At 40.1% G+C, this 23,003-nt stretch overlaps 1 protein-coding gene across 5 annotated transcripts in view; it reads left to right on the top strand.

The window, feature by feature from the left end:
- Positions 1 to 23,003, top strand: part of zc3h3 (zinc finger CCCH-type containing 3) — a 292,758-nt gene that overhangs the window by 184,256 nt on the left and 85,499 nt on the right. For 3 of the 5 annotated variants that reach the window (XR_011886238.1, XM_072259780.1, XM_072259787.1), the window contains exon 9: positions 19,203 to 19,334. The exons of 1 other annotated variant lie outside the window; for it this stretch is intronic. Coding sequence is in view for 3 of the 4 variants with exons in the window: in XM_072259780.1 (XP_072115881.1) it covers positions 19,203 to 19,334 (132 nt within the window). In the remaining variant the exon portion in view is untranslated. Of the gene's footprint in view, positions 1 to 19,202; positions 19,335 to 19,458; positions 19,531 to 23,003 lie in introns of those variants that run through there. One more of the 5 variants, XM_072259804.1, reaches the window with a different exon arrangement.

Below are 23,003 nucleotides of genomic sequence, written 5' to 3'. Positions count from 1 at the left end.
GAGGATGGGCAAGGAGTATAGTTAGAGGGACAGAGGGAGAAAAAGGAGAGAGAGAAAAAGAATATATATATATAATAAATAAATAACGGATGGGTTACGAGGGGGAGGTGGGGCATTAACGGAACTTAGAGAAGTCAGTGTTCATGCCATCAGGTTGGAGGCTACCCAGACGGAATATAAGGTGTTGTTCCTTCAACCTGAGTATGGCTTCATCTTTACAGTAGAGGAGGCCGTGGTTAGACATTTCAGAATGGGAAATTATTGGCAGGTGAGTTTGACATCAGTTGTGAGGACGTTATTCTAAGGGACCAGATATATACAGGTCGACCTTCATTAATCCGGCATTGGGACCTGAGGAGTGCCGGACTAGTGAAAATGCCGAATTACAGAAGGATCACTTTAAACATAATCAGTGCCGGGTTATCGAAGGAACCAGATTACAGGTAGTCGGATTAGTGAAGGTCGACCTGTGTAAGTACTTGGATAGACATGGACTGATTAAGGATAGTCAATGTGGCTTCATGAATAGTAAGTGATGTCTAACCAATCTTATACAGTTTTTCAAGGAAGTTACCAGGAAAATGGATGAAGGCAAGGCAGTGGATGTTGTCTACATGGACTTTAGTAAGACTTTTGACAAGGTCCCACATGGGAGCTGGTCAAGAAGGTTCAGATGCTCAGCATTCAGGATGAGGTGGTAAATTGGATTAGATATTGGCTTTGTGGGAGAAACCAGAATGGTCGTAGAGGATTGCCTCTCTGACTGGAGGCCTGTGACTAGTGGAGTGCCACTGTGATCGGTGCTGGGTCTTCTGTTGTTTGTAATCTATATCAATGATCTAGATGATAATGTGGTTAACCAGGTCAGCAAATTTGCAGATGGCACCAAGATTGGGTGTGTAATGTACAGTGACGAAGGCTATCAGAGCTTGCAGAGGAATCTGCATCAGCTGGAAAAATGGACTCAAAATGGCAGTTGGAATTTAATGCAGGCAAGTGCACAAGTGAGAGGTTTTGCACTTCGGTAGGACCAACCAGGTGTCTGCTAGGGCACTGGGGAGTGTGGTAGAACAAAGGGATCTAGGAATACAAGTACATAATTCGTTGAAAGTGGTGTCACAATGCCATAAAGAAAGCTTTTGGCACATTGGCCTTCATAAATCAGTGTATTGAGTACAGAAGATGGGATGTTATGTTGAAGTTGTATAACACGTTGGTGAGACCAAATCTTGGAGTATTGTGTGCAGTTTTGGTCACTGTCGACAGGAAAGATGTAAGTAAGGTTGAAAGAGTGCAGAGAAAATTTATAAGGATGTTGCCGGGTCTGGAGGACCTGGGTCATAACAAAAGATTGAATAGGTTTGGACTGTATTCTTTACAACATAGGAGATTGAGGGGAGATTTGATAGAGGTATACAAAATTATGAAGGGTATAGATAGGGTAAATGCAAGCAAGCTTTTTCCACTGAGATTGGGTGGGACTACAACCAGAAGTCATGGCTTAAGGATGAAAGGTGAGAAGTTTAAGGGAAGATGAGGGGAAGCTTCTTCGCTCAAAGGTTTGTGAGAGTGTAGAACGCTCGCTAGCGCAAATGCTGCATACAAGCTCAATTTCAATATTTAAGAGAAGTTTGGGTAGGTATATGGATAGAAGGGATATGGAGAGCTCTGGTCCTGATGTAGGTTGTTGCGAGTAGGCAATTTAAATGGGTTTCGGCATGGACTAAATGGGTCAAATGGCCTTTTTCTGTGCTGTACTTCTCTATTACTCTAGCCCAGCGGTCCCCAACCACCGGGCCGCAAAGCACGTGCTACCGGGCCGCGAGGAAATGATATGATTTGGTGATATTGGTCAGCTGCACCTTTCCTCATTCCCTGTCACGCCCACTGTTGAGCTTGAACGCACGCGAGCTCATTACCCACGCGTCATCCATGTCAGCGCAGGAAGAATATCAACTCCTCGAGCTTGCAAATGACGGCGGGCTGAAAAGTATGTTTGACATAACATCTCTGCCATCATTCTAGATCAAAGTCAAGGCTGAATATCCTGAGATAGCCACAAAAGCACTGAAAACGTTGCTTCCATTTCCAACATCATATCGCTGCGAAGTGGAGTTTTCTGCGATGAATGCAATGAAAACTAAATTGCAGAATAGACTGGACATAAGGAATCCTTTTGAGTATCGCTGTCTCCCATCACCCCTTGATGGGACCGTGCTGTTGCAGGGAAACAAGCCCAGGGCTCCCAATGATTCAGCAGTATTGGTGTGTTGCAATGATTTTATATGTTCATACGGGGAAAATATGTGCTGTGTGTTTAATATCCAAACGTTACTTAAAATGTTATGATGCTGTTGACTTATAAGTGACTTATATAAACATATAACAATTGCAGCACGGAAACAGACGATCGCAGCTCTTCTAGTCCGTGCCGAACACTGCTCTCACCTAGTCCCACCGACCTGCACTCAGCCCATAACTCTCCATTCCTTTCCTGTCCATATACCCATCCAATTTTTCTTTAAATGATAATATCGAACTTGCCTCTACCACTTGTACTGGAGGTTCATTTAACTCTTACTTCAAGCTCCCCTGATAATTGACTTATCACTATATTCATGGGAGGAAAATATGCGCTGTGTTTAATGTTAAATTCGTTAGATAAAGCCTTTTAGAAACGAAATTGAGTGTATTAGCCACTTATCACCTATATTCCAGTCGTCATTAACACCCCCCGAACAGAATCGCTAAAAACTATTTGTAGGAAAAAAATGGGCACATACACACATACGCAAGTCACGCATGCGCACTGGTGCCCGCGCAAGGCTTCATGGTCATTGTAGTCTTTTCGGGGTAAACACAACGTAATCGACTGCTACTCTTGTCTGTCGGCAACCCTACTCCCCCCCCCCCCCCCCCCGGCCGGGTCTGCCGGTCCGCAAGAATATTGTCAATAAGAAACCGGTCCGCATTGCAAAAAAGGTTGGGGACCCCTGCTCTAGCCATTGCAAACCAGATATTATACAAGTCAGAACTGGACAGCTTCATAATTTGAGGGATTGTAAATGCATTTGAGTACAATGTACTCATGAGGACACAGAGTCCCCTTTAATTCAATCATGGAAGGAAGGTAATTGAACATAGTTGAGTTTAGGATACAGAGTAAGTTGATCTATTGGATGCATATGTATAGATTAATGATTTTTTTTATAAGTACTGAAAGATCACACTTCTTTAGACAGACTGTCTTATTTTTTTCTTCCTAACTTTCGTGACTATTTCTTTTTCTTCTTGAAGTGCTGCAAGATCATAAAAGAAAAATGGGAGGCTTTGAGTACTGCTGTGTGACAATAAGCATTCTGTTTAAATGACAGCAGATATCCCCCAGTTCCGAAAAAACTGGTATCTGTTTGCAAACTACATCACAGGCATGTTTGATTTATTACTTATGGGAGCAGGAAGCCTCAAGGAAGCAGCAACCTTGCTCCCAGTTCCTCTGCTCCCCGTTAACCTGCATTATTACAAAGAGCATTGCAGTTGGGGCCATTCATCATGCTTTCAAGCAGAAGCAGCAAAAAAGCCAATACCTTTGCTTAGCTCGTTTTATACAATACTGAAATATATTTTTAAAAATCATTATAAAATCAAATTTGGAAAGCTTTAAGTAGTTTATTCTATAAGTAATTGCCATAACCCTTTCCAAGTCTCTTCTTGTTGATAAACTGAAAAAATATATCACATTGGAAATATTTTTGATTTTACGTGTAGGGATTTTGCACATTGTTATCATAAAGTCTGCTGGACTGCTAATAGCATGAACTATATGTTGGCTTGTCATATGCTTCTGTTTCTTTCTCTCCAAATGAAAATAGACTTTATTCAGCTACTGACCACAGTTGAGTTAAAAAGCAGAACCTGAAAGCAAATCTACAGAGGACATACCTTCAGGAGGAATAATAAAAGGTGGCATCAAAGTACATTGGCATTCCAGTTGTAGCCGGGCTTATCTTGCAAAGCAAGTTGAGAATCAAGGCTTGCCTTGATTTTGCAGTGACATTTGCAGCAGGTGGTATGCTGCTAACAGCTCTTAAGATTTGGTGCAAAATAAATGCAGTAAATTGATTTAGTATTGTCTCATGTAATAAGGTACAGTGATAAACTTGTCTTGCATATCATCCATACATACAAATGTATTACAACAATGCATTGAAGTGGTATAAGGTAAAACAGTAACAGTGCAGAATGAAGTGTTACAGTACACGGAACGTGTGGTGCAGGTAGATGGTAAGGTAGATTGTCAATGGTTGCTTAGTCTTACTGATTGAAGTCTTTTGGCCAGGAAGTCAAGGATCTAGTTGCAAAGAAAAGTGTTGAATGCAAGGTTATGAGTTTGGAGGTGAGTTTGCTTGGACTTATAGTCTGAGTCCAATGGCTAACCCATTGGCTAGTCTGAGTCTCCATATTGGACTGATGCTGTCTTGGGTGAACTAATGGGACTGAAGGCTGATAAATCCCCAGGGCCTGATGGCCTGCATTCCAGGGTACTTAAGGAGGTGGCTCTAGAAATCGTGGACGCATTGGTAATCATTTTTCAATGTTCTATAGATTCAGGATCAGTTCCTGCGGATTGGCGGGTAGCTAATGTTATCCCACTTTTTAAGGAAGGAGGGAGAGAGAAAACAGGCAATTATAGACCAGTTAGTCTGATATCAGTGGTGGGGAAGATGATGGAATCAATTACCAACGAGTAAATAGCGGCATATTTGGATAGCAGTAGCAGGATCAGTCTGAGTCAGCATGGATCTACGAAGGGGAAATCATGCTTGACTAATCTTCTGGAATTTTTTGAGGATGTAACTATGAAAATGGACATGGGAAAGCCAGTGGATGTAGTGTACCTGGACTTTCAGAAAGCCTTTGATAAGGTCCAACATAGGAGGTTAGTGGGCAAAATTAGAGCAAATGGTATTGGGGGTAGGGTACTGACATGGATAGAAAATTGGTTGGCAGACAGGAAACAGAGTAGGGATTAATGGGTCCTTTTCAGAATGGCAGGCATTGACTAGTGGGGTACTGCAAGGCTCAGTGCTGGGACCACAGCTATTTACAATATACATTAATGATTTAGTTGAAGGGATTAAAAGTAACATTAGCAAATTTGCTGATGACACAAAGCTGGGTGGCAGTGTGAAATGTGAGGAGGATGTTATGAGAATGCAGGATGACTTGGACAGGTTGGGTGAGTGGGCAGATGCAGTTTAATGTGGATAAATTGAGGTTATCCACTTTGGTGGCAAGAACAGGAAGGCAGATTACTACCTGAATGGTGTCAAGTTAGGAAAAGGGGAAGTACAATGAGATCTAGGTGTCCTCGTTCATCAGTCACTGAAAGTAAGCATGCAGGTACAGCAGGCAGTGAAGAAAGCTAATAGCATGTTGGCCTTCATAACAAGGAGAGTTGTGTATAGGAGCAAAGAGGTCCTTCTGTAGTTGTACAGAGCCCCGGTGAGCCCACACCTGGAGTATTGTGTGCAGTTTTGGTCTCCAAATTTGAGGAAGGATATTCTTGCTATTGAGGGAGTGCAGCATAGGTTCACGAGGTTAATTCCCAGGAAGGCGGGACTGTCATATGTTGAAAGATTGGAGCGACTGGGCTTGTATACATTGGAATTTAGAAGGATGAGAGGGGATCTGATTGAAACATATAAGGTTGTTAAGAGATTGGACACGCTAGAGGCAGGAAACATGTTCCGGATGTTGGGGGAGTCCAGAACCAGAGGCCACAGTTTAAGAAGAAGGGGTAGACCATTTAGAACGGAGTTTAGGAAAATTTTTTTCACACAGAGGGTTGTAGATCTGTGGAATGCTCTGCCTCAGAAGGCAGTGGAGACCAATTCTCTGGATTCTTTCAAGAAAGAATTAGATAGAGCTCTTAAAGATAGTGGAATCAAGGGATATGGGGAGAAGGCAGGAAAAGGGTACTGATTGTGGATGATCAGTCATAATCACAGTGAATGGCGGTGCTGGCTTGAAGGGCTGAATGGCCTACTCCTGCACCTATTGTCTATTGGCATCCCTGATAGTTTTGCAGAGGTTATATCTTGATTTCATGTAAAGGTCATGATCACCTGATTTGAATGCTGCAGTCCTAGACTTCAGTAGGAACTGGATTATTCATGTTTTCTGGTATGGGAATACCCAGATCATCCTCTTTAGTACACAGTCCTCAGCATATTTGCTGATGTACCATGGTTTGTGATGGATGGCATACTCATCTAGGCTGAGACCTTGAACATGGACCAGTTCAGTGCTAAATATAGCCTAGAGAGTTAAAGGTTATTTAAAGAGTCTAGAGGTTATCTTTAACTAGTCTTGTGTTATTCTAAATACGATGAGGGAAATCATTTGATACTTCTTTCTAACTATAATGTTTCTACATACATTGAATCAAAAAAATGCAATGCCCACAGCAAAGCTGACTTTAAGCTGCCAAACTGGTGGAGCAGTGAACCAGAGAACAGCCACTTCCTCAAAATTTTCTAAGCCATCAACCTTGGCAGGTTAGATGCAGAAGGTCCTCAGTTTACTAACCAGTAACTCGGGACCAAATAATGAGCTATTATTACAGGGTATCTCCCTATTCATATTTGTTGAAGACCTTTTTGTAGTGTTTGGGTTACAAAATTATCTGACAGAGTATGGGCAATTGATCTGAAGATGTCATTGTGAATTCCATTGTGACAGTTAGGGAAATTAAGTAAATGTGGGCTTGAAAATAAATAATCTAATTCCAATAAAAGGAGTCATGTATCTCCTGGATTATTTTAAAACCCATCTGGTTTGTTAATATTCTTTAGAGTAGAAATCTGCCATCCCTAATTGGTCTGGTCTACACGTGACTCTGGACTCGTGGCTATCTCCTTATCATCTTCATGACTTGGGGAATTGAGGTGTACAATAAATGATGGCTGTGTCAGCGGCATCGATGAAAAATGTTACGTATCAGGCAATTGTGTTTGGGTAAGACTGCAGCTGGTGAATGAGGCTTCATTACAATAAATAGTTAAGCAGGATTCCTCAAGCCTCTTAAAATATTGTTTAACTTTGTGTGCTTTTTTTCAATATATATGTTGTATAACTTAGCTTTTTCTTATGTAGGTCATCTTTATTTTTATTGTAGCAAGAGTGCTTATCTGTATACTGCCCTTTGACATGTAGATGAAATGGGTTTGTGTCGAAGTTGTTACGTAAATGCAGGTATTGTTGTGGTAAAACATAGGTTATATCATGGAGCCAAGAAGTGTAAACAGTACTTAAAGTAATTTCCTCAAATTTCTTGAGGGTGCAGTTTGAATTGGATTCATTGCATCAAGACCTTACTAACTCAGGCTTTGCACTTGTCTCATTGCAGTGGATTAATTAATTGTAGTAATGCCCAGGCTGGGCACCAAAAAGTGCGCATGCGCCGGTCGTGCATGCAGCCTGGTACAGCCGTTCCGATCTATTCTTACTTCTTCTTACTTTTTAATTTACGTTATTTTTTGTATTTATTTTTCTCACGGTAATATGTCGAAGCTGCACCCTCTCTAACATGCTGGTAGAGAGAGTTTTATTTGGGTCTCTCTTAGCGCTGGAAATGGTTACATCCCGACACGCGGGACAGAAGCAAGGTCACATTGTGTATTCCAGAAACCAGCTAATGCCAGCTGGTTTACCGAGCAGAGCGGCGAACATCCCTGCTGAAATCCGGAGGAAAACACACAGAGGATGCAGAGGAGGATCACAAAGTCGAGGAAAGAGGACCGGGTCGAGACAACAGAGACTTATGGAGAAGAGGAGTTTGGTGGGTATACCGTACCGGCTGACTGGAAGTACACTGAGAGCAGTAAGCGTAAAGGAGTTGGGTGCTTACTGATCTGGTTAACAACGGATGGTGCAATCCGGGGCATATTACGATCGAGGAACGTGTTTGCAGACTGGATATTGAACTTTTTACTGTTGGACTTCGGCCATATTCCACCAAGATACAACACTTGGCGGCACGGGAGGTCATTCCTGCCTGTGGCCATCGAACGTGCAGCTTCTTCTGTGGAGGGTCAGACACCCTGAGCCAATAGACTGGTCTTGGACTTATTTTCCATCCGACATAGTTTGCATTTTGTTGTTTGATTGTTGGTGGTTTTTGTATTGCTATATTTACGCTCTGTTCTTGGTTGGTGCGGCTGTAATGAAACCAAATTTCCCTCGGGATTAGTAAAGTATATCTATCTATCTATCTATCAGTTGCCTGGTCAGTGAGGGAAATCCTTAGTTTTGCAAGGAAGTTGGCTGGTTTGATAGCTTGGAAAATTTTGAGGAAGTGGCTGTTCTCTGGTTCACTGCTCCACCAATTTAGCAGCTTAAAGTCAGCTTTGCTGTGGGCATTGCATCGAGTATCCCGTCCCTGAACCACAGCCCTTATCCCTCACCTTCATTCTGGGATGTCTCCAACACTCACTTCCTGATAGCTGCTGGAGGAACTTAACAGGTCAAGCTGTAGCTGTGGAGGGAAATGGCCAGTTAATGTTTTGGATTAAGACCCTTCATGTTCCCTTTTGGCTCACCAGTGAACAAATCTCTCCAGCCTTTATAGATCATATGTATCACTGCCCAGTGTTTTGAAATCATTAGCATTCCACATTCAGATTCCTGAGATACTATTGCAGAGCACAGCATCACTACAAGAAACCAAGCCCATTAATGCCTGAGATTATTAACCAGGTCACTCAGCTGCTTGCTGATGTCTAAGAACCTTAGCAATTTTTCACCTTGTGCACAACCATGTGTGCCCTCCTCTTTGACAGTGTTATTCTTTGACTTAGTGGATCAGTATGCTAGAGGGAGGAGGTGCTTTGTGTGCTATGTTAGATTGCACACAACCGTGTGTACAACGAGAAAGAGTACAGGGCTAGCAAGCATCAGGAGTACTGATTCAATTTGAATTATTTTCTTTATTCATATTTTAAATAAAGGAACAGCAATTATAGTATGGAGCTAAACAATAGCAAAGAGTTTGATTATTCATAAAGAGCCCAAGGACTTTTTTTTCCTACAGTTAAGGCTCAAGTCTTGTAGCCATGTTGTAGCATGAGCAGATTATTTAGTAGTTTACAAAAAAGAACCAAGTGCAAATTATTACCAGAGAAAAATCCTTCCCCATTGTTTCTATATTAAAAAATGAGTAACTCAGCAATTTACTGTGTTAATTTTCCAATTCTATTCAACTGGAGAAACTGCTGAATTAGCACAGCTGATATTGGCCTGTTTGTTTCACATACAGACATTTCTAGGTTGACACACCTAGTCCCATATCCTTCCATTTGACTCTACCACAGAGTTTATTTTTAATTATTCCATTTCATAGAAGAGCATGTCAATGCTCCAATTCACCATTTTTTTCATTCTCTATTTTATTGACAATTCCTTTGTTCTAAGCGCGAAGTTCCCACTGTTCATGCATAGTATTCTGAATTAGTATTTCAGGGCAATAGGGACATTGGTTTATCTCCGAATCAAAGTATTATTGGGAAAGTAATTTGTCTTAATGTTTGCACTTGCAATCTGGTGACTTGGGATGATTGGAGTAAGAAGCATAGCTCGAATATAAGGAGAATATTGTGGTAGGAAGCATGCTTGTAGTGCAGTATGTGGCACATAATGATTTAAGCATAATGACTATCACTCCCACTAGGTCAGGACAAACTTTTTGTCACACGGGGGCCAGCCTGTGGTTGGTTGTTAAGTGTGTTTGATATCTGGAATTCTGTGCCAGAGGAGGTGATAAGAGTCAGATACAATTACTATATTTAAGGGCCAATTAGAGAGACACTTAAATAGGCAAGGCATAGAATTAGATGGACCTGATACAATGAAGTAACATTAGTGTATATGGGCAAATAGGTCAAATATAATGGGGGGGGGTGGAAATCAAGGGAAGTGGGCCTGTTCTTTCAAGTCTGCTCTGCCATTTAATAAGATCGTGGCTGTTTTGGCAGTGGACTCAGTTCCACCTACCTGCCTTTTCCCTATAACCCTCAATTCTCCAACTGTGCAAACATCTATCTAACTGTGTCATAAGTATATTTAACAAGGTATCGTTTATTGCTTCCCTGGGTCCACTAACACTCTACTGTCTGGGAAAGGTAATTCCTGCTTATCCCAATTCTAAATCTATTCCCCCAAATCTTGGGGTTATGTTCCCTAGTTCTAGTGCCATCAACCAATGGAAATAACTTTGCTGCCTCTATCTTATTCCTCTATTTCATAATTTTATATCTATAAGATCCCCTCTCATTCTTCTGAATTTCAGTGAGTATAGTCTCAGGTTTCTATCTCTCCATGTGGACTAGCCCCCCATCATCCTGCCTTTAAAATATTACTTCTTTGGGATGTATCTATCCTGCAGTTTCCAAATTTCTTCCAGAATCTCCAGCCTTTGCTGTTTTACCATTGTCCCTACTAATGTCCCCTTCCAATCAACTTTGGATGGTTCCTCTCTTTTGCTTCTAGTTCCCTTTACTCCACCGTAATGCTGATACATCTGACTTGGCTGATGCTTCTTCCTCTCAAATTGTAGGGTCACTGACTCTAAAGGGTTCCTTTACCTTTAGTCCCCTAACTAAATCTGGTTTGCTACACAACACCGAATCAAGAATAGCCTTTTTCCCCTAGTGGGCTCAACCACAAAGTGCTCTGCAAACTGATCGTATAGGTATTCTACATGTTTTCTCTTGGGATCCTGCACCAACCTGATTTTCCTAATCTTACGTATTGAAAACCACATTGCTATCATAACATTGCCCTTTTAACATGCATTTTTTATCTCCTATTGTAATTTGTAGCCCACATCCTGGCTACTATTAAAAGCCCGTATATAATTCCCATCAAGGTCTTTTTACCCTTGCATTTTCTTACCTCTACCTACAAGGACATCTTCCAATCCTAAGTCACCTTTTTCCAAAGGATTTGATTGCATTTTTTTTTACCAACAGAGCCACCCCACCCCCTTTGTCGACCTGCCTGTCCTTTCAATATAAGTGTATCCTTGGATGTTAAGTTACCAACTTTGATCTTCTTTTAACCACGACTTAGTGATGTCCACAATATCATACCTACCTATCTCTAGCTGTATTACAAGATCATCTACCTTATTCCATACACTGCTTGCATTCAAAGATAACAAACACCGTCAGTTCTGTATTGGTCACCCATTTCAATTTTGTCCTGGTGTTACACTGTAACTCATCCCACTGACTGTAATTTTTCCCAGTCATCTGCCTGTACTGCCTGACAGTCTCACTCAACGCTGCATCTAGTTGTATACCAACTGCCCCATCTTCTGCCCTATGACTCTGGTTCCCCTGCCCCTACCAATTTAGTTCAAACCCTCCCCAACAGCTCCAACAAACCTTCCTGCAAGGATATTGGTCCCCTTTGGGTTCAGGTATAACCTTTCCCATTTGTACAGTTCATACCTTCCCCAGAAACGATTCCAATGATACAGAACTCTGAAGCCCTGCCCATTGCACCAATTTCTCAGCTACGCATTCATCTACCAAATCATCCTATTCCTACCCTCACTGGCGTATAGCATAGGCAGCAATCTCTGATCTAAGATATCAGCACATTCAGACACAGTGAACACTTTGTCTCCAGGTGTAATAGTTCATTCATGTCCTGTACACCTTTGTTATGATTGGAAAATGCTGCTGACTATCAAATATACTGTGCACAGCAATTCCACCATGCTAGTGAACTGTTAGACTGCAGAGGCGCTCTGTAGCTTGGGCTTATTGTGTAGGCCATTGCATGCTTCAGACCTCAGTGAGCGACACAGTAGGAGGAGATGCACAAGGAAACAAAAAAGGGGAAAACACGCTGAAATCCGGGAACAACTTAGGTCGAAGCCCTTCAGGCTGGCTTTTCCCTCGTTGCTAATGGTGTTCTTCTGCTCACTTGTATAGTGTATTGAGGATGTTACCATTAATGCCCTGAGGCCTGCCTTCCTTCATTGTTGCCAGTGACTTCACAAGGCCATCTTCAAGAGTGTATTACCAAAATTCTACCAGCATGTCTTCTGTCCCATCAAGGGACCAAAGACCCTTAACCATTGCTGGACAACCATCAAAAACGTCTACTGAGCCAGCCCCTTGTCCCCACATTGGTAAATCAGACCACCAGGCTGTGCTCCAACTCCCTACATACAAACAGAAGCTAAATCAAGAGGATCCAATACAATGCTGGGCTGAAGAATTAAATGAACTGCTACATGACTGCTTTGATTTGATAGATGGGTCTATGTTCAAAAACTCAGCATTCAGCCCAGATGGATATGTCACCATCATGAACTTTATCAGCAACTGTGTACAGAGAGGGCAATATGTGTGTTACCAAACCTGAAACCATAGATGAACAAGGAGATCCACTCCATACTGAAGACTCAGACTGCAGTGTTCAAATTAGATGACCCTCACTTTTACAAAAAAAAAATCAAGATGTGATCTTAGGAAAGCTATCAAGAAACTTGGGAAGTAATACCTGCCCAAAACCAAGTCCCAGACTAGCTGTCAATTGTGGCAGGATTTACAATTATAATAATCTCCAAAATGAGTTTGGGCAGCACCATCAACAACAGAATATCCCTTCCCAATGAGCTTAATGCTTTCTAGGCATATGCTGAACGGAAGAGAATTAGAATATCATAAGCCACCCTGACAGCCTCCAGTGCTTCTGAACTCACAGACACTATTGTGGACTTAAGTTCAGTCCTCTGAAAAGTGATCCTGCAAAAAGTATGTGGTCCAGGTGGTGTCCCTGGTCGTGTCCTTAATCCTGTGTAGATATTTTTAACCTTTGCCTGCGTTAATCTGCAGTTCCCACCTCCTTTAAGAAACCCACTGTTATCACAGTCCCCAAGTAAAACAAGGTAAGTTAATGTGCTTTGTTGACAACTGCCTAGTGGCTCTGACACCGGCAACATGATGTGCTTCAAGAGGCTATTCATGACATGCAATAACTCCAGCCTCCCAGATAACCTTGACCCACTGCAATTTGCCTACCACTGAAACACATTAGCAGCAGACACCATTTCCCTGGTTTTAAACTTATCTCGGGAGCATCTGAATAATAAAGACACCTACATCAGGCTATTGTTTATTGACTGCAGCTCCACCATCAATGCTATAACTCTAATCTGCTAAATCTGGGATGCAGGACATTGCTTTGCAGCTGGATCCTTGGCTTCCTGACGAACGGACCACAATCAACAAGGATAGGCAGCAACACTTCCACCACAATTATTCTCAACATTTGTCTCCAACAAAGCTGGGACCTCCATCCTCTTCTCTATACACCCACGACCATAGGGCCAGATTCTGCTCAAATTCTATCTGCAGTTTTATGGATTATACCATCATATCTCATATAGGAAAGAGAAAGAGAGCCTAATGACATGACATCATAACAACCTTTCCCTTAATGTCAGCAAAATAAAAGCACTGATCCATTGACATCAGGAAGGTGGCAGTGTTGAGATCGAGAGGGTTGAATTCTTAGGCGTGAACATCACCAATAGCTCCAACCACATGGACATCACAGCCAAGAATATTCACAAACAGCTCTCCTCCTTCAGAGACTAAACAAATTTGGCATGTCCCCTTTCCCCCTTGCCAATTTCTAATGAAGCACCATAGAAGGCCTCTGATTCGATACATTATGGTATGGTAATGGCAACTGCTCTGTCCATGACTTCAGACAAATTTCAGAGTTGCGGACACAGCTCAACACATTACATAAACCAATCTGTTCTCCTATCTACACTTTTCATTGCCTCAGTAATGTAGCCAGCATAATTCAAGACCGCCCCCCCCCCCCCATCATGCAGAAGTTAGAAAAGCCTGAAAGCACGAACTACTAGGCTCAAGGACAGCTTCTGTCCTGCTGTTATAAGACTATTGAATGGTTATGTAGGATAATAAGGTGGACTCTGGACCTCACAGTCTATCTCATTTATTGTCTATGTGCACTACACTTTCTCTGTAACAAACACTTTTCCACACTTGCAATGAATTTGTATGTATGGCATCCAAAACAAGCTTTTCACTGTCCCTCTGTACCTGTGACCATAATGAATCAAATTATCAACTGTTTCTCCCTTTTTTTGTTAACAGGCTGGCCATTCCCCACCATATTATTACCTCCCAGCCTTCTAATCTCTTTTTTTCCTTTCTTAGGAATTCCTATTCTTCCTGATCCATACATCGATTACATTTACCAGCCTCCCTCCCTCCCCCTGCAACCCCGTAGCTTACTCAGAGTAATAGAGAAAATCTCATTGTCAGAAAAGATGTACCCTGTCCCTATATCATCAGTGCTCAAAAATCAGCTGCTTATAGCTAATGAATTCAGGATATATACTACAGATGGATAAACTGGTTCTGTAGTTCAGTGAAAGTAAGGATAGAAACCATGGAACACCATTATGAATTTTTTTCTCTCCTGCTTATGGAGAATCAGCACTTTCCCTTGTAATAGAGCTTGAAAATTCTGTTGTGTGCAGTTTAGGATCTCTTGTTATGTTCAGCTTCATTAGCCTCTATGTTTGATTTTCTTGTATAAGTGCTTTATAATGGCGAGAAAAGGCTTCAGAACCTTTTATTAATGGAAGCAGTGTCGTCACATTTGATGTCTCATTGCAACAGGGTATAACACAAGCTAATTGAAATAACAGTCCAAGTTTTTCTTGTTTACAGCTTCATTTTAAGAAATGTGTGCATGCTCAAACTGTTAAATTATCTGTAAAAATAAACTGATGTTAGAATTTTTCTTCTTTGTTTAGGCAGCACAGGCAAAAAATTTTGATTATATAAGGATTAGAGCTGGACATTTAATCTTTTTTGCATCCATGGGTCATTTACTTGCCTGAAGTCCTCTATACAATTAAAGTTGGGAAAACTCACCAACACTTCTTGGCTTAAGCACTCATTTTGTCTAATTAATTTCATATAAGAATACTTCAAACAGTTAAACAAATTAGGTTTTTTTTTTCTCCAAGTGAGGTTTTTTCTTAAATCACCAGCCCCATTCATTTTAAGCAGATAATCTTAGTCAAGTAAGAAATATAGACTCAAATCAAAACTTTTTTAACAAATATTGTTTTTTAGGCTGACTGACTGTAGGCTATAGCTTTGACACTATAAGACAGGCAATGACCTAACCTGACCCAATCTGTAACAAAAGTTTTGAAGTAATTAGCTGGAAATCTTCTATAGTTAAATAATTCTGGGAAATTTTTAGCTCCATGAACATCCACTCTACTGGCCAAAGATTGCTGTTTTTCTGCAGGTTGATTTTCAATGTTCATGGACAGGTAGAGAAGATTTCCAAAACTTCAGCAGTAACTCATCACAGGAATGGACTCTTTCCTTAAATAATGAAATACATAATGTGAAAATAGGCCCTTTGGTTCAACCTATCCATGGTGACCAAGTTGCCTACCTGTGCAGGTCCCATTTGCCAGCATTGGGCCCATATCCCTTAAACCCTTCATATTTATGTACCTGTCTAAGTACCTTTTAAGCATTGTATTTGTACCCTCCTCTACCACTTGCTCTGCCACCATCTTCTGTGTGGAAAAAGTTGCCCCTCACATCCCCCATAACGTTTTAACTTAAATTCAAAGTTTAATTCTTAACTTAAATCTATACTGTCTAGTTTGTTTCCCATACCCTGGGAAAAAGACTGTGAGCATGCACACTTTCAATGTCCCTCATTATATACCTCTATAAGGTCCCACTCAGCCTCCTGTGCTCCAGTCTACCTGTTCTCGCATAATAACTCAAAGCCAAGTAACAGCCTTGTAATTCTTTTCTGCACCTTTTCCAGCTTAATGATATCCTTCCTATAGTTGGGTGCCAGAACTGCACACAGTACTTATTCCCAAATGTGGTCTCAGTAATGTCTTATGCAGTTACAATACAATGTCCCAACTCTTGAACATATTGCCCTGACTGATGAAAGCAAGTGTGCCAAATTCCTTCCTCACCATCTTGTCATATCTGTTGCCATTTTTTAAGAACTATATAGTTGTATATCCCTCTGTGTTTCTACTGTACAGCACTCAGCAGAGCCCTGCCACTTACTATGTAAAAGCTGCCCTGGTCTAACTAATCAATGGAACACTTCACACTTATCTGAGTTAAATTCCATCTGTTCAGATCCTTTTGATTCGCCGCCTTTGTTCTCTTCTTATGTCTTCTCTCAGTTCTTCCTTTTCACATAGTTCATATTAACTCCCACCTAGCCAGGAGGCTTGATTTTCCAAAGATATCAGGAATTCAGATTGAAAGCTCAGCATATCAAATTGTTAAGTTAAATACCTATTCGTTTGTATAATAATACTGGAATTTTAAGAGAATGACCCAGCATATTAGTGCAATTACGAAGAAAGCACTTTCTTAAGAGTTTGCGAAGATTTGGCATGACATCAAGAAAATTGTCAAACTTGTATGGATGTGAAATGGAGAGTATATTAACTCGCTGCATCAAAGCTAGTGCAGAAACACCAATGCCCTTGAAATGAAAATCCTACAAAAAGTATTGGATTCTGTCCAGTCCATCATAGGTAATGCCCTCCCCACCATTGAGAACATCTACACAAAGTGTTGATGGAGGAAAGCAGCATCTATCTTCAGGAACGTCCACTGCCCAGGTCATGCTGTCTTCTCGCTGCTGCGATCAGGAAGAAGGTGCAGGTGCCTCAGGATTCATGCCACCAAGTACAGGAACAGTTATTAACCCTCAACCATCAGGCTCTTGAACCAAAGTGGATAACTTCACTCAACTTCACTTGCCTCATCATTGAAATGTTCCCACAACATTTGGACTTACAAGGATTCTTCATCTCATGTTCTCCATGTTTATTTATTATTATCATTTCTTTCTTTTTATATTCCTTCTGCCACTTCTTTGCTCATTCTCACAATTTGCCAAAGTCCTTCTGCAGACACCTTGCTTCCTCAACAAGATCTGCCCTGCCACCTATTTTCGTATCATCCACAAACTTGTCCACAAAGCCATCAATTCCGTCATTCGAATCATTGACATATAACGTGAAAAGAAGTGCTCCCAACGCTGACCCCTGCGGAACACCACTAGTCAGCAGCAGCCAGCCATAATGGCCTTTTTATTGCCACTTTGCATCCTGCCAGAAAGCCGATCTTCTATCTATATTAGTATCTTTCCTGTAATACCATGGGCTCTTGTTAGGCAGCCTCATCTGTGGCACCTTGTAAAATGCCTTCTGAAAAGCCAAATAAACAACATCCACTGATACTCTTTTGTCTATCTTGCCTGTTATTTACTCAAGGAATTCTAGCACCAACCTGATTTTCCCAATCTGCCTGAATATTGAAATCCCTCATGGCTGTCACAACATTACCCTTTTTATGTGCCTTTTCTTTTTCCCGTTGTAATTTGTATTTCACATCCTGACTACTATTAGGAGGCCTGTTAACATCATTTCAAATTAGATATTGTTCTATGATTTTGTTCAATACTGATCTGTGAAATACTGATTTTTTTTTTAAACTTCACCTTGATAATAGAAATGAAAAATGAAGTTTTCAAAGCTGGCTATTAGCTTTGCAGAATCTATTTTTTCTAAGGTTAAAAAGTAAAGCAGAAATGTAAGCTTAATAACACCGATTTAAAATGCTGTATGTGTTATATTTGGTCAACTTTTCTATGAATCCAAATTGAGGACAATAGAGATATTTGAGAGCGCCAATTTCTGTTCAACAGAAAATGTGAAGAAAGCTTTAAACTTGCTTCCCCCTTGTCAGCAGTCTTTTGTCTTGTGAAGTAATACAATGCAGCTGACTTGAAAACATTTTTGTCATAATCATTGACCCTGCAGATGTTTTGACATTACCTTTGCCCAATTCAAATGACCTTTAACCTTCCTAGGGAGTTAGTTGCTTCAAAAAAAAAAGTTACTGAATGATGTTGACGTATTAATATCTTTTATAGACAGGAATCAGCTTCTTGTTAATATTAGTTACTCACTATAATGAAAACATTCAGATGAAATCTTTTCTTAATCAACTCCATTATGCCTTTGCTGCTTTGATATATTGTCTAATGCAAGATTTTATAATTTCTTTAGTTCATTTTGGACATCACAGGGAGGTACATTGCAAGATTTATCACCTGAAAGATGAATTGTAATGGAGAAAATCAGCAAAGTCTTATCCAGAAAATTTGCAGTACAATTGACTGCTTACCCCACTCCTGAAAATTTGAATCACGTTTTGCAAGGAACAGAGTTGCCCATTAAATCAAGTCTGTTGTCATTCAGGAGGATCATGGCTAATTTACACCTGGACTCCCTTAAATCTGTATTCCTTGAAAATGTTAACCAAAGATTGAACTTGGTATTCTCTGGTCTTAAATTTTTCAATTAGCTCATCATCAATAGGAAAGAAATCAAGATTTTCACTGCCTATTATTTCCAGCTGTGGTACTGAAACTAACTTGTAAGCGGCCCAACTGGATTTTTCACTTAGCTAATTGTTTTTGCTTGAAACCTATGGCTCTAGGATTATTCATTTTTATCTTTTTTTCCAATACGTGATGAGTAAATATTTTAATGAACTACCTGTGTGTTCTATAGAATATTGTGGAAGTAGAATTTTCATTTTCAGAGTTCATGTAACATTGGTCTTCTACAGTTATATATCACAACGATGCAGTGGGTCACCAAAGCAGATGGAAAGAATTCAATGATCCTAGAACATTTTAAAGCACCATTACTGATATGCACTTAAGTCGATTAAAGCTGTGTTCAATATTCTGTAATACCAAATTGATTGATAGCATAGCCCCAGTCTATGTATATTCTAGTAAACAGATTACAGTAAGTACTAGCATTTGTTGGTAGATAATGTATCTATGCAGATGGTCAATAAAAATTGTAACTTTCAAATTTCAAGGGACATTGTACACTTAAAGAGAGCTGGGAGATTGTTGAAAATGTGAACAGGCACTTGAAAATAAATCAGTTGGTCATGTGTAGATTGCTGTTTATTTTTTATTCTGTTTCATTTATCAGAAATATGGATGCGTAGCGCATGGAAGTTCAAAGCTATTTTCTGTTTGTATTTTAGATGCCTGTTTGTTCTTACTACCTCAAAGGAATCTGCAGCAGCAATAACTGTCCTTACAGCCATGTGTATGTGTCAAGGAAGGCAGAAGTTTGCCAAGATTTCCTGAAAGGATACTGTCCACTAGGAGCAAAGGTACATAAAAGTGAACAGAAAAAAAAGTTCATTTGTTAGTACTAACCAGTTACTAAAAGTTTTCATTTGGCTGTGATAAGACATTTCTTTAAAATATTTGTGTTTTGTGTCTTTCTTTCTGCAGTGTTGTGGGAAGATAATGCTACTTTTTCTTATAGCATACTGACGTCCTTTCTGTTGTGCTTGGTTGAAAAAGGTACCTTGTAGTTCCATCAGTCAAATGAGGAAACCTCATATTTTCTTTGGATCAATAGAAGTGTGGACATATTTTAAGTACTATGTGGTTGTAGAACGAAGTAGAAGATCTTCTGGTGTTGCATTATTACACTGCACCAGGGTTATAGATTTTCGTAGAATGATAAACCACATTTGCCTCGACAACCTGTTCCTTTCTTTGATAACCATGACCTGATTGCATGCGGAGTGGTGGTGCTGTCTTGCCAAAGATAATGGTCAATGTTTGGAACAGGAAGGTCTCCAAGCAATAAGAGAAAATAAGACAACGGTAACATGGAAAACTGAATCAAGTGAGGGGGTGACTGACAAGTAAAGTGTAACTGGCTTGAGCATAAAATGTAAACAAAAATGTGCAGAAGCAGATAAATCCAGAGCTAATATAAACTGTAAAGAAAAATCAAGCTTTTCTTTGAATGCATGTGACATTGGCAGTAAGATAGGTGAGTTGAGAGCACAGATAGCAAAACAAGTATGATCTAATATCTATTCACAGAGACGTGTTCATAGGGTGATCAGAACAGGATGCTCAATATTCCTGATTATACAGTGTTCCAAAAGGGGAAAAAATTTTTGTTAATCAAGAAACACATGAGAGTGGTATTGCATTCTGATAGAGGTGATGAATGGTAATGTTAAATTAGACTGATAGGAGTAAGAAGATCTGGGTGGGAGTAATGTGTAAGCCCCCAAAATGTGACCTTTCAAGACAGTAGGGTTTGTATGGGAAATATCTAGGAATTGTTTGAAGGAAATTACATTTAATATAGGAGATTTTAATCTATGTATTGATTAGATGAACCAAATTGGCAAGGGTATCATAGAAGAAGGATTTGTTGAGTGCATCACGATTGCTTCTTATAACATTATCTTATGAAACTTACCTGGGAAAAGGCTATTTTCGATTTAGTAATGAGGAAGGATTAATATGAGATCTTGTGGTTAAAGATTCCCTTGGGAGTAGTGATCGCAATATGGTAGAATTCCACAAGAGCAAAACCACTGTCTTTAGTTTAAATAAGGGCAGTTGTGATGGTACGAAGGTGGATTTGTAAAATAAACAAGTCAGTAAATAAATAGTGGTAGATACTTAACCAGCTGGTCCAGCAGGAATTTATCCCAATTAGTTAGAATATTCCATGAGAAAGAGGCATTGTCAGTGGTTAACAATGGAGATCAAGGATAATATTAAACTGAACAATAAGGCAGACAAAGTGGCAAGGTCTAGGAAAATCTTAGGATCCAACTACAAAAGATTTTTAAAAATAAGAAGGAAGAAAATTGGTTTGGCAGAGAACTTGGATACAATCTCAAGGCAAACCGTAAGAGTCTCTAAGAATCCTCAAATTAAAGAGCAGGGACTTCCTTCAGCCATTCTGTTCAACCTCCACAACTCTAATTACTACCTCAGTATTGCAACAGAATGCATTATGACCACTTGGCACGACAATGGACTGTGTGTGTGTGTTTTGGTATAATTGTGTTATTTCTTGTAAAAAGATGTGTACAGTTTTTTCCCTATGGATGTTATGTATCTGATGCTATGTGCATGTGATGCTGCTGCAAGTAATATTTTATTGTACTTGTGAAAATGTGCTTTTGCATGAGCATAAACTTAGAGTGCATAGCCAGCGCTTCTTCCCCAGGGCACCACTGCTCAATACAAGAGGACGTGGCTTTAAGGTAAGGGGTGGGAAGTTCAAGGGGGATATTAGAGGAAGGTTTTTTACTCAGAGAGTGGTTGGTGCGTGGAATGCACTGCCTGAGTCAGTGGTGGAGGCAGATACACGAGTGAAGTTTAAGAGACTACTAGACAGGTATATGGAGGAATTTAAGGTGGGGGCTTATATGGGAGGCAGGGTTTGAGGGTCGGCACAACATTGTGGGCCGAAGGGCCTGTACTGTGCTATACTATTCTATGTTCTATGTTGTCTTTGATATGTAACTAGGAATATGGGACCTATGTGAGGACAGTGAATTAATAATAAGAAACAAAAAAAATGGCAACTATGTTAAATCAATTATTTGCATAAGTCTTTCACTGTGGAGGATCCTGGAAATATGGCCTAATTTCAAATAACTGAAAGGAATTTGTAAAAATCCTAATAAAGTGCCATTAACATGGGAGAAAAACTCACAGGACTGAAGGCAAATCAGTCATTAGGACCTGATGGCCTGCACGCAAGGGCTTGAAAGGAAGTGCCTGCAGAGGTAGTTGACTCATTGGTTGAAATTTTCAAATCTTGCAAAATTGCAAGTGGGTACCAAAAGAGTGAAAACTACCAATATGATTCTCTTGTTCAAAAGGGGAGGAAGACAGGGAACTGTAGTTAATTATTTTAACCTCTATTGTTGACAATATGCCTGAATCAATAATCAAATAGGCAATATCTAATCATTTAGGAAAGTCAAATAAAATCAAATCAAGTCAACATAGTTTTATAAAAGGTAAATCATTTTTGACAAATTTGCTCATGTTCTTTGAAGATGTGACAGAGAGAATGATAGAAGATGCTTGTAGATGTGGTGCATTTACATTGCCAAAAGAAATTTGACAAAGTGCCACATATGATGCTGGTACATGAATTAAGAGCCAATAGTGTTAAAGGCATGTGTTGGCATCAAATAAAAACTGGCTGTCACACAAAAAACAAATTGCATAAATGGAACCTTTTCAGGCTGGATGATGGCAACAAGTAGAGTACCACAGGGATTGGTTCTTTTGCTTTCAATTATTTACCACCATAACCTATAGGAGGGAACGAACTGTAACGTTTACAAGTTTGGCAGTGATATGAAAACAAATAGAAGATTGTGTTGTGATGAGGTCATTGTGATTCTACAATGGAATGTAGTGAGGTTGAGAGTGAAGTCATCCATTTCAGTCAGGGGAATGCAAAACTGGATTATTATCAGAAGGATCTAGATGTTCTAGTGCTAACAAAAGGTTAGCAAGTAGATCCAGCAAGTAGTAGGAAAACTCGCATGAGGCATTGTTAGATGTAATTATGAAGGGGCTGATGTTTAAGGTTTTGTTACACTTGTACAATGTTGGTGAGGTGCACACTTGGGTTACAATGCTCAGTTTTGGTCAACTTATCTAACATGTATGGTAGCATTGAAGACAGGTTAGAAAGATTAATGGAACTAATTCCTCGGATAAGAGGGATGTCATATCAAAGGAGACTAAGACAGTTTGGGTTTCTGTTTCTTGGAGTTTAGAAGCATGAGTAGAGAGCTTATTCAACCATATAAGATCATAAAATGGCTGGACTGGATAGATAATATGATGTTCCCACTAGTGGGGCAGTCACCAGCAAGAGAATGTACATAGCTACAAAATAAGGTGGTGGTTATTTAAAGCAAAGGTGCTTAGAAGTCTTTTGCTTCAGAGAAGGGGTCCCCAACCTTTTTTGCAGTGCGGACCGGTTTCAT

Source organism: Mobula birostris, chromosome 1 (assembly GCF_030028105.1).
Source record: "Mobula birostris isolate sMobBir1 chromosome 1, sMobBir1.hap1, whole genome shotgun sequence".
NCBI lineage: Eukaryota > Metazoa > Chordata > Chondrichthyes > Myliobatiformes > Myliobatidae > Mobula > Mobula birostris.
The sequence above is the reverse complement of the archived record's forward strand: the minus strand, read 5'-3'. Positions and strand labels throughout refer to the sequence as shown.